The 12,909-nt window shown below is 41.5% G+C and overlaps 1 protein-coding gene across 3 annotated transcripts in view; it reads left to right on the top strand.

The window, feature by feature from the left end:
• Window positions 1–4,795, top strand: part of lonrf2 (LON peptidase N-terminal domain and ring finger 2) — a 95,184-nt gene extending 90,389 nt beyond the window's left edge. For all 3 annotated transcript variants that reach the window (XM_070874455.1, XM_070874454.1, XM_070874456.1), the window contains one exon: window positions 1,179–4,795. In XM_070874455.1, coding sequence (XP_070730556.1) covers window positions 1,179–1,343 — 165 coding nt within the window. In that variant the 3' untranslated portion in view covers window positions 1,344–4,795. The remainder of the gene's footprint in view (window positions 1–1,178) is intronic.
• Window positions 4,796–12,909: the final 8,114 nt, after the last annotated feature.

Raw genomic sequence — 12,909 nt, 5'->3', positions numbered from 1 at the left:
CTCTGTCTCCCTGCATAGATTCCCATCCCCCTCCCCAACAGCACTTGCAAACACTCCTAGGAAATCGGTTCCGGTCCTGCCCAGATGCAGACCGTCCGGTTTGTACTGGACCCACCTCCTCCAGAACCGGTTCCAATGTCCCAGGAATTTGAATCCTTCCCTCTTGCACCATTCTCCATCCCAAGTATTCATCTTAACTATCCTGCTATTTCTACTCTGACTACCACGTGGCACTGGTAGCAATCTTGAGATTACTACCTTTTGAGGTCCTACTTTTTAATTTAACTCCTAGCTCCCTAAATTCAGCTTGTAGGACCTCATCCCGTTTTTTACCTATATCGTTGATACATATATGCACCATGACAACTAGCTGTTCGCCATCCCCCTCCAGAATGTCCTGCAGCCACTCCGAGACATCCTTCACCAGTGAGTGGTGAGAATGTGGAACTTGCTATCACATGGAGTCGTTGAAGTGAATAGTATAGATGCATTTAAGGGGAGGCTAGATAAGCATATGAGGGAGAAGGAAATAGAGGGTTATGCTGAGAGATTAGGAAAGACGAGAGGACAGTTGAGTGAAGCATATACGCGAGGACTGGTTGGGCCGAATGACCTATTTCTGTGCTTGTTATCCAATGTAACTGTGTAGATGCCAGAAGTTGCTGTCCGATTTACCCCAGAATAACAGTGAGCGCTGTTAGCCTTACCATTATTCTTAACGCAAAATTCGAGTGTGTGTTGCTGAATTTCTGATATTGGCCACTATGCAGTAGGAGGGGGAAGGAAACAAAATTACCATGTCAAACACCCTCTCTGAGTCAACTGAATAGCTTTGGTTGGAGGCCTTAAAGCGGGTGGCTGAGGGAGAAGATTTTCATAACTTTTTTTTTAAAAAAAGAGTAAATTGCAAGTGGTAGTTTTTGTTGCAGATCCTACTGTGAAAATGTTGACAGTCCAGAATGATAGAAATATCAGATTTAGACCCAGGTTTGTGACTTGTGTATTCCAACTATTTGTACCTCTTTAGATACCTATAGCAGGACATATTTAGATTCCCAAGTTATAGTAGTAATTGGCATGGAACATCTCTATCCTTTTTGGTACTGTATATGGTTTGAAACTGTTAGCACTCGAATACAAAGGCAAATATATTAACTTGCGTTTTTTTTTAATTGCAGTCAAGTCAAAATGGTCCTGCCTGGTGCTGGTGGCTGTTAGCTGTATTACCTTTAGAAAGTCGTGCTCAGCTGGCTGTTCTCTCAATGAACTCGCTCAAAGATCGCCTTATTGCCATTCGCCGTGTATTGGTATTTGTGACCCGACGACGTCTTCGATCATTGTGATGTTGACCTGATGGGGGTTTATAGCTGCAATCCAAATGTGTTTTCAAAATCTAGTGTTGGTATCAGTGTTGCCTTTTGATCCAATCTATCCATGACAAACTTTTTAAAGCCCAATCCGAACCAAAGTAATGTAATCTTTAGACTTGTATAATTAAACTGAACAGCAAGTCATTCCTTCCCATATAAATCAAGAAAAATCTAGTCAAAGAAAATGCACACACAAGGGACTAAGTGACATGGGTTAGAACTGCCCTTTCACCTCAAGTTGTCGTTGAAACCAAGCAATGTTGATTGGAAAATATGTTTGGAAAATATTCTATCTCAAAGCTTAGAGTCCTGGGTGAAATGACTTTGGGCAGAGTCAGCCACTCCGAGTAAATACAAGTTCACAGCACATAACTGAGCATAATTTGGAAGTCTTTGTCCATTGCAAGAAGCAAAGAGTGGCAGATCTGGGACGTAAAATTCATAGTGCTATTTCTGAAGATGGAGTTAGGACAGTGTATAGGGAAATTTACTTTGCTTCAGTTGTTATAATTGAGTGGATGGCACACGGTCCATGTGCACTATTTATAGAAAGATTTGAAGAACTATGATCTGGGAGTTCTGTCCACACATCTTATGTGTAGTATGATGCTCTCTGGATTCGGAAGGTTTGTGTCATTCTTTGCATATACAATGCCATTTATACACATCACAAATGATACCAAACCAATGCTTCCAGCTGATCTCATTCCTAATGCCATTTTTAGGAGCACAGGGAAATTGCCATTATTAATGTTTGGGTTTAACTGTATCACTGATGCAGGTTGTACAGCACTGTAGGAAAATGTGCTGTCTCTAGTTTGGTAAGTTGAAGCATAGTCCTCAATTTTGACTTTGCCATTAAGAGTGCAATTTTTTTTTTTTGCAATCTTTCCCACCTTCTGTCCTGGAGGCAATGACCCACAGTTTACAATTCCACCACACCTGCTGGCCCATTGGTGTATCATTCAGCTGGATGCTCAAGTGAGTCCAGCTGATGAGCTTTAGTGAGCTGCTCATGGGTAGAGAGCACTGCAATAAAGCCCTGATCCAGTTCTCATTTAATGTGAACACACACCAGCTTTCTAAATGGTCACTGGTTTCGATTAAGAGTAGAAAACCTGATGGAGTTTTCTGTTCTCGCTCTAGCTCTCAGGTACTGAAATAAACTACCTGCTTTTGCAAGTGAATTCCACCGTATCACATCAGAGGTTGATTGAGATCGTCTCTGATTTCAGTACTGGTTGAACCACCCCTCGTCCAGAACCGCCACTGGGTGGCACATGCGCAGAACTCCGATATGAACAAATTGAAGTCCTTTCTCACTGCCGACTTCCGCAATCGCTGGCCTGACCCTGCGATCCACCGCCCTCCCCCCAAATGATCTCTCTGCCGCACTCCCAAGCCAGCCAGCCCCGATATCTCCTTGCTCAGTACCTGTACCATCCAATTTAACGTGACCACCCTTTGTCCGGAAAAATCCCTTATCCAGAACAGGCCAGGTTTCGAGGGTTCCGGATAAGAGAGGTTCAACCTGTACTACACTGGGCAGTGACTACCAACCAGACCATCAGGAGAGCTTACTTATCACAAAATAAGATTTCAATATTTGCAACCTTTATTTGGAGGCATAATTGATCCTTTGTGGGGTTTTTTTGTTTTCAGCTAGGCCTACTCCAAGTCTAATTATTCAGTACCACTTAAGTAAATTGTTAGGCGGATTGATTCTTCGCTTTCTGCCCCAACTCTCCAGCAAATCATTAATTGCTTGTCCTCTGCCTGGTACTTCTCTGTTTAGTTGAGTTTATAAAGTTAATCATAGGGGAAATTTTGGTAGAAAAGCCACATCCTCACACATGACTTCTCGAGTCTGAACCCCTCTTGGCTATTTTTGCATTGGTAACTGTTGTCTTGCCTTTAGACTTTTTGGTAAACCACATCTGTTTAAATCCCTTAAAATTTATTTTTTAACTGGCTTTAACATGTATGTATTGACATCCACTTATGAATGTTGTTCCCATTGTAATAAACTTACAAACCTTGATCTGTTTAATTGGTGTAGATCTAGGTGAGAATGGCCATCTTACCTGATACTAAATTCTAGATTTCAAAGAACGAGGATCTATTTTCTGTCACTAATTTTGCCCAAGAGACTGATTTTTTTTAAATGAATAAAAAAGTATAGTTTCAACATGCTTCTGCCATCACTGAATGCAAATGGCTAGCAGTGAATCTCCAGTGAATGCACCTCTTTTGACATTCTGTTAAGATCGATTTTCAGCTCTCGCCTATCTCTGAAATATGACTTCAACTCCCTACAAGTGAAACTATGTTCAGAATCGGAGGAGTATCTGTAGTAAGAAATAAATTGCTTTAACTGGTGCAGGAAAATTAACTTTTCTCTCTTTCCCTTCCCTCCCAACTCTGAGTTGTATTTTCTCTGACATCTACTGCTGATTTTAATTTTTTTTCCTTCCTTCATTCCCTGCTTGATATTTTGTAAATACTTAATTAAATACTGTAATTTGAATCCGTACTGATTTAAAGACCCGAAAACACTGTGCCATTCATCAGTTTAGAAGATTTATTCTAATTCCTATCACCTTTGTTAAAATCCTGTGAGCTTTTCTGTTCAAGAATGTTGAACACTTGGTTTGTGAAATATCCAATATGTGCTTGAAAAATCCAGTGTTATTGTGAATCCAGTGTTAAACTGTGCCATCTTACTGTATTTTATTTGACAACATGAAAATGCTTCACTAATTTGTAGTAGTGTAGTTGCTAAATTTATACAATTTCATATGCATTTTCACACTCTATGGATTGGTTCCTGAAGTTGAAAACCAAAATGAGCAAGGATATATATTTGTTACAAGAACTTGGCTCACGAAAAGCATTGTCCAAATAATACCAGCTTTGTTTTAATTTGTACTCATCTTTGGTATTGTTTCTGCTCTATGTTGTGAATTAAGTGGAGTATATACAGATGCAGAATTTGTTCTGCACTGCTGGTAAACAGCTGTGGCTGTATTAACATCATGCAATTGCTGCCTACAGAGCAGTTTTTGTTTTTGTGCACTGTAAATTCTTTGGCAAGTTTTGATTTTAAGTTAATACCATGTTGCAATCCGTAATGGTCAAAAGGAATCTGGCATTTACTATTTAAGCAACTAAAATACACCATGCAAGCCCTAGACCAGTTTACATTCAGATTATAGTTGCACATGGTATGCTACCTCATTGAACTTGAACCGGAAAGTGACTCGTGTTTTTAAGCTTCAAGGTCTGTGTAAAGCATTTCTCATTAAAATATGTTGTAAGTGGCCTTTTAATCTGAAGTCTGGATCTTTTTATTTGGTGTTCAAAAATCTTTACTACACTGGCGTGTGGCATGTTACCATAAAATGTTTTCTTATGTTTCGATTCAATGCCTTTACTGTGTTTCAAAATATTTAATACAATATATGCTGCAATATCTCATGTATATATGTATTATACAAAGTACAAAATATATTTATTTGGATTTAAAAACAACTTCTGAAATGATGTCTTTTGTCACTGCATATATATTAAGTTCATCCTCATTCACATTTTCTATGTACTACAGCAGAAAGCCCAAGTTATCGAATTCTGAAAATTTTTTGGTGATGTCTGGATAGGAACACAATGCAGTAAACATAGATTCATAATGAGAAAAGCTCATCTCCAGCATATTAAAGAGTAGCTTCCGATCCAATCTGGAAACAGATAGGAAGAGTTTCAATAAGTATATAAAAAGGAAAAGAGTGGCTAAAGTAAATGTTGGTCCCTTAGAGGACGAGACCGGGGAACTAGTAATGGGGGAACATGGAGATGGCAGAAACTCTGAACAAATATTTTGTATCAGTCCTTACGGTAGAGGACACTAACAATATTCCAACAGTGGATAGTCAAGGGGCTATACGGGGGTAGGAACTCTTCATCACTAAGGAGATGGTATTCCGTAAGATAATGGGGCTAAAGGCAGATAACTCCCCTGGACCTGATGGCTTGCATCCTAGGGTCTTGAGAAGTAGTGGAGGGATTGTGGATGCATTGGTTGTAATTTACCAAAATGACCTGGATTCTGGGGAAGTCCCAGCAGATTGGAAAACTGCAAATGTAACGTCACTATTTAAAAAAAAAGGAGGCAGACAAAAAGCAGGAAACTATAGATCAGTTAGCCTAACATCTGTGGTAGGGAAAATGTTGGGAGTCCATTATTAAAGAAGCAGTAGCAGGACATTTGGAAAAGCAAAATTCGATCAGGCAGCGTCGACATGGATTTATGAAGGGGAAGTCATGTTTGACAAATTTGCTGGAGTTCTTTTGAGGATGTAACGAACAGTGTGGATAAAGGAGAACCAATGGATGTGATGTATTTGGACTTCCAGAAGGCATTTGACAAGGTGCCACATAAAACGTTATTGCACAAAATAAAAGTTCACGGGGTTGGTGGTAATATATTAGCATGGATAGAGGATTGGCTAACTAACCAAAAACAGAGTCGGGATAAATGTTTCATTCTCTGGTTGGCAACCAGTAACTAGTGGGATGCCGCAGGGATTAGTGCTGGGACCCCAACTATTTACAATCTATATTAACGACTTGGAAGAAGGAACTGAGTGTAACGTAGCCAAATTTGCTGACAATACAAAGATGGGAGGAAAAGCAATGTGTGAGGAGGACTCAATCTGCAAAAGGATTTAGACAGGCTAAGTGAGTGGGCAAAAATTTGGCAGATGGAGTATAATATTGGAAAGTGTGAGGTCATGCGCTTTGGCAGAAAAAAAATCAAAGAGCAAGTTATTTAAGTGCTGTAGTACAGTGGGACCTGAGGGTACTTGTGCATGAAACACAAAAGGTTAGTATGCAGGTACAGCAAGTGATCAGGAAGGCCAATGATATCTTGGCCTTTATTGCACAGGGGATGGAGTATAAAAGCAGGGAAGTCTTGCTACAGCTGTACTAGGTATTGGTGCGGCCACACCTGGAATACTGTGCAGCTTTGTTTTCCATATATATGAAAGGATATACTTGCTTTGGAGGCAGTTCAGAGAAGGTTCACTAGGTTGATTCCGGGATGAGGGGGTTGACTGAGGAAAGGTTGAGTAGGTTGGGCCTCTACTCATTGGAATTCAGAAGAATGAGAGGTGATCTTATCGAAATGTATAAGATTGAGGGGGCTTGACAAGGTGGATGCAGAGAGGATGTTTCCACTGATGGAGGAGACGAGAACTAGAGGGCATGATCTTAGAATAAGTGGCCGCCCATTTAAAACGGAGATGAAGAATTTCTTCTGTCCGAGAGTTGTAAATCTGTGGAATTTGCTGCCTCGGAGAACTGTGGAAGCTGAGACATGAAATAAATTTAAGACAGTTTCTAGAGCAATAAGGGGTTATGGGAAGTGGAGCTGAGTCCAGGATCAGATCAGCCATGATCTTATTGAATGGCGGAGCAGGCTCGAGGGGCCGTATGGCTGACTCCTGTACCTATTTCTTATGATCTTATCACTGATTAAATTGAGCCTGTGCATTGAGAATGATATTTAACCCGCATTAAATGTCACTGGTGGAGTAATTTCTATAGAGTCTATTTCATCCTGATGAATTAATTCAGTATTACAATTGCTCAGCAATATCTTTTATTTTAAAAATGCTGAATTATAATGCAACAAAAGACTTTGCCCAGATTAAATAGAAGGAAGAATGGTAAATATAGATCAACAACCAAAATATTTCAACAGGAGATGTAAAGGATACAAATCAAAAGTTCCAATAAGGACAAAAGGAGAGTATCGAAGGCTGGGGGCTCGAAATTGGTGGACAGACTGCGCGTGGACCACGAAATTAACTTGCCACCGATATACCAGCGACCCTGCAGATCGCCTGAGACAAGGTGGCTTTAAGGCGATCTTTAGCTATAGAAAAAAAACATTCTCTTCCCCCTCCCCATTCCCCCTCTCTTTCGCCCCCTCTCCCCACCCCCCCATCTCTTTCTACCACCCCACAACACCGTGTCTCTCACCCGCCACCCCCGTGTCTCTCTCTCCTCACCCCATGTCGCATTCTCTTCTCCCCCGCCCCCCCCCCCCACCCAGGATCTTTCACTACCCACCCCCCGTCTCTTTCTCTCCCCTCCCCCGTCTCCTTCTCCTCCCCGTCCCGTCTTTCTCCTCACCCCCCTTGTCTCTTACTCGCCCCCCCCCACCTCCCTCCGTCTCTTTCTCTCCCGCCCCGTCTTTATCTTTTACCCCACCCCATCTCTTTCTCCACCTCCCCTCTCTCCTCATGCCCCCGTCTCTTTCTAACCCCCCCCCCCCCCCCGCCCCATCTATCTCTTAGAAACATAGAAAATAGGTGCAGGAGTAGGCCATTCGGCCCTTCTAGCCTGCACCACCATTCAATGAGTTCATGGCTGAACATGCACTTCAGTACCCCATTCCTGCTTTCTCGCCATACCCCTTGATCCCCCTAGTAGTAAGGACTACATCTAACTCCTTTTTGAATATATTTAGTGAATTGGCCTCAACAACTTTCTGTGGTAGAGAATTCCACAGGTTCACTACTCTCTGAGTGAAGAAATTCCTCCTCATCTCGGTCCTAAATGGCTTACCCCTTATCCTTAGACTGTGTCCCCTGGTTCTGGACTTCCCCAACATTGGGAATATTCTTCCTGCATCTAACCTGTCTAACCCCGTCAGAATTTTAAACGTTTCTATGAGGTCCCCTCTCATTCTTCTGAACTCCAGTGAATACAAGCCCAGTTGATCCAATCTTTCTTGATAGGTCAGTCCCACCATCCCGAGAATCAGTCTGGTGAATCTTCGCTGCACTCCCTCAATAGCAAGAATGTCCTTCCTCAGGTTAGGAGACCATAACTGTACACAATACTCCAGGTGTGGCCTCACCAAGGCCCTGTACAACTGTAGTAACACCTCCCTGCCCCTGTACTCAAATCCCCTCGCTATGAAGGCCAACATGCCATTTGCTTTCTTAACCGCCTGCTGTACCTGCATATCAACCTTCAATGACTGATGTACCATGACACCCAGGTCTCTTTGCACCTCCCCTTTTCCTAATCTGTCACCATTCAGATAATAGTCTCTCTATTTTTACCACCAAAGTGGATAACCTCACATTTATCCACATTATACTTCATCTGCCATGCATTTGCCCACTCACCTAACCTATCCAAGTCGCTCTGCAGCCTCATAGCATCCTCCTCGTAGCTCACACTGCCACCCAACTTAGTGTCATCCGCAAATTTGGAGATACTACATTTAATCCCCTCGTCTAAATCATTAATGTACAGTGTAAACAGCTGGGGCCCCAGCACAGAACCTTGCGGTACCCCACTAGTCACTGCCTGCCATTCTGAAAAGTCCCCATTTACTCCTACTCTTTGCTTCCTGTCTGACAACCAGTTCTCAATCCATGTCAGCACACTACCCCCAATCCCATGTGCTCTAACTTTGCACATCAATCTCTTGTGTGGGACCTTGTCGAAAGCCTTCTGAAAGTCCAAATATACCACATCAACTGGTTCTCCCTTGTCCACTCTCCTGGAAACATCCTCAAACAATTCCAGAAGATTTGTCAAGCATGGTTTCCCTTTCACAGGTCCAAGTCAGCATGGATTTATCATATCACCTCTTTCCAAATGCACTGCTATGACATCCTTAATAATTGATTCCATCATTTTACCCACTACCGATGTCAGGCTGACTGGTCTATAATTCCCTGTTATCTCTCTCCTTTTTTAAAAAGTGGGGTTACATTGGCTACCCTCCACTCCACTCCAAAGTCAATGGAATGTTGGAAAATGACTGTCAATGCATCCACTATTTCCAAGGCCACCTCCTTAAGTACTCTGGGATGCAGTCCATCAGGCCCTGGGGATTTATCGGCCTTCAATCCCATCAATTTCCCCAATACAATTTCCCGACTAATAAGGATTTCCCTCAGTTCCTCCTCCTTACTAGACCCTCCGACCCCTTTTATATCCGGAAGGTTGTTTGTGCCCTCCTTAGTGAATACCGAACCAGAGTTCTTGTTCAATTGGTCCGCCATTTCTTTGTTCCCCGTTATGACTTCCCCGGATTCTGACTGCAGGGGACCTACGTTTGTCTTTACTAACCTTTTTCTCTTTACATATCTATAGAAACTTTTGCAATCCGTCTTAATGTTCCCTGCAAGCTTCTTCTCGTACTCCATTTTCCCTGCCCTAATCAAACCCTTTGTCCTCCTCTGCTGAGTTCTAAATTTCTCCCAGTCCCTGGGTTCGCTGCTATTTCTGGCCAATTTGTATGCCACTTCCTTGGCTTTAATACTATCCCTGATTTCCCTTGATAGCCATGGTTGAGCCACCTTCCCTTTTTTATTTTTACGCCAGACAGGAATGTACAATTGTCGTAGTTCATCCATGCGGTCTCTAAATGTCTGCCATTGCCCATCCACAGTCAACCCCTTCAGTATCATTCGTCAATCTATCCTAGCCAATTCACGCCTCATACCTTCAAAGTTACCCTTCTTTAAGTTCTGGACCATGGTCTCTGAATTAACTGTTTCATTCTCCATCCTAATGCAGAATTCCACCATATTATGGACACTCTTCCCCAAGGGGCCTCGCACAATGAGATTGCTAATTAATCCTCTCTCATTACACAACACCCAGTCTAAGATGGCCTCCCCCCTAGTTGGTTCCTCAACATATTGGTCTAAAAAGCCATCTCTTATGCACTCCAGGAAATCCTCCTCCACCGTATTGCTTCCAGTTTGGTTAGCCCAATCTATGTGCATATTAAAGTCACCCATAATAACTGCTGCACCTTTATTGCACGCACCCCTAATTTCATGTTTGATGCCCTCCCCAACATCCCTATTACTGTTTGGAGGTCTGTACACAACTCCCACTAACGTTTTTTGCCCTTTGGTGTTCTGCAGCTCTACCCATATAGATTCCACATCATCCAAGCTAATGTCCCTCCGAACTGTTGCCTTAATTTCCTCCTTAACCAGCAATGCTACCCCACCTCCTTTTCCTTTTATTCTATCTTTCCTGAATGTTGAATACCCCTGGATGTTGAGTTCCCAGCCCTGATCATCCTGGAGCCACGTCTCCGTAATCCCAATCACATCATATTTGTTAACATCTATTTGCACAGTTAATTCATCCATCTTATTGTGGATACTCCTTGCATTAAGACACAAAGCCTTCAGGCTTGTTTTTTTAACACCCTTTGTCCTTTTAGAATTTTGCTGTACAGTGGCCCTTTTTGTTCTTTGCCTTGGGTTTCTCTGCCCTCCACTTTTCCTCATCTCCTTTCTGTCTTTTGCTTTTGCCTTCTTTTTGTTTCCCTCTGTCTCCCTGCATTGGTTCCCATCCCCCTGCCATATTAGTTTAACTCCTCCCCAACAGCACTAGCAAACACTCCCCCTAGGACATTGGTTCCGGTCCTGCCCAGGTGCAGACCGTCCGGTTTGTACTGGTCCCACCTCCCCCAGAACCGGTTCCAATGCCCCAGGAATTTGAATCCCTCCCTGCTGCACCACTGCTCAAGCCACGTATTCATCTGCGCTATCCTGCAATTCCTACTCTGACTATCACGTGGCACTGTTAGCAATCCCGAGATTACTACTTTTGAGGTCCTATTTTTTAATTTAGCTCCTAGCTCCTTAAATTCGTTTCGTAGGACCTCATCCCTTTTTTTACCTATGTCGTTGGTACCAATGTGCACCACGACAACTGGCTGATCTCCCTCCCTTTTTAGAATGTCCTGCACCCGCTCCGAGACATCCTTGACCCTTGCACCAGGGAGGCAACATACCATCCTGGAGTCTCGGTTGCGGCCGCAGAAACGCCTATCTATTCCCCTTACAATTGAATCCCCTATCACTATCGCTCTCCCACTCTTTTTCCTGCCCTCCTGTGCAACAGAGCCAGCCACGGTGCCATGAACTTGGCTGCTGCTGCCTTTCCCTGATGAGTCATCCCCCTCAACAGTACCCAAAGCAGTGTATCTGTTTTGCAGGGGTACCTTCCTTGCACTGCTCTTCCTGTTGGTCTTCCATTTCCTATCTGGCTGTGGACTTTTTCTCTGTAGTACGAACAACTCGCTACACGTGATACTCACGTCATTCTCAGCATCGTGGATGCTCCAGAGTGAATCCACCCTCAGCTCCAACTCCGCAACGCAGACCGTCAGGAGCTGGAGGTGGATACACTTCCTGCACACATAGTCGTCAGGGACATTGGAGTCGTCCCTGAGTTCCCACATGGTATAGGAGGAGCATAACACCCGACCGAGCTCTCCTGTCATGACTTGTCCCCTCTCGTCGATATCACCCCTTTCTCCCAAACCCGTCTTTCTCAAAAACCCCCATTTGTGTTTGTGTGTGTGTAAATATATATGTATGTGTAATATGTATAAATATTTGTGTGTATATTTGTATATATGTATATATATTTGTGTGTATATATGTATATACATTTGTGTGTATATGTTTATACATGTATATACATTTGTTTGTATATGTATATACATTTGTGTATGTATGTGTATATGTATATGCATTTTTGTGTGTGTATGTATGTGTATATGTATATATATTTGTGTACATGTATGTGTATATGTATATACACTTGTGTATATGTATGTGTGTGTATATGCATGTGTATGTGTATGAGTATATGTATGTGTGTGTATATGTATATATATTTGTGTATATGTATGCGTGCGTGTATATGTATGTGTGTGTATATGTGTGTGTGCATATGTATATATATTTGTGTATATGCATGTGTGTATATATGTATATATATATTTGTGTATATGTATGTGTGTGTATATGTATATATATTTCTGTATATGTATGTGTGTGTGTATATGTATATAAATTTCTGTATATGTATGTGTGTGTACATGTATATATATTTCTGTATATGTATGTGTGTGTATATGTATATATATTTCTGTATATGTATGTGTGTATATGTATATATGTGTATATGTATGTGTGTGTGTGTATGTATATATATTTGTGTATATGTATGTGTGTGTGTGTATATGTATATATATTTTTGTATATGTGTGTATATGTATGTGTGTGTATATGTATATATATTTGTGTATATGTATATATATATTTGTGTATATGTATGAGTGTGTGTATATGTATATATATTTGTGTATATGGAAGTGTGTGTATATGTATGTGTGTGTATATGTATATATTTTTGTGTATATGTATATGTGTGTGTGTGTATATGTATATATATTTGTGTATATGTATGTGTGTGTATATGGATATATATTTGTGTATGTGTGTGTGTGTATGTATATATATTTGTGTATATGTATGAGTGTGTGTATATGTGTGTGTGTATATGTGTATGTATATGTGTATATGTATGTATATTTGTGCATATGTATGTGTGTGTGTATGTATGTATATGTGTGTATATGTATGTGTGTGTGTATATGCATGTACATTTGTGTATATGTGTGTGTGTATATGTATGT

The sequence above is a fragment of the Pristiophorus japonicus genome, unplaced genomic scaffold, assembly GCF_044704955.1.
Source record: "Pristiophorus japonicus isolate sPriJap1 unplaced genomic scaffold, sPriJap1.hap1 HAP1_SCAFFOLD_830, whole genome shotgun sequence".
Classification (NCBI taxonomy): domain Eukaryota; kingdom Metazoa; phylum Chordata; class Chondrichthyes; family Pristiophoridae; genus Pristiophorus; species Pristiophorus japonicus.
Note: the sequence above shows the minus strand (reverse complement) of the source record. Positions and strands in the feature narration are given on the sequence as shown.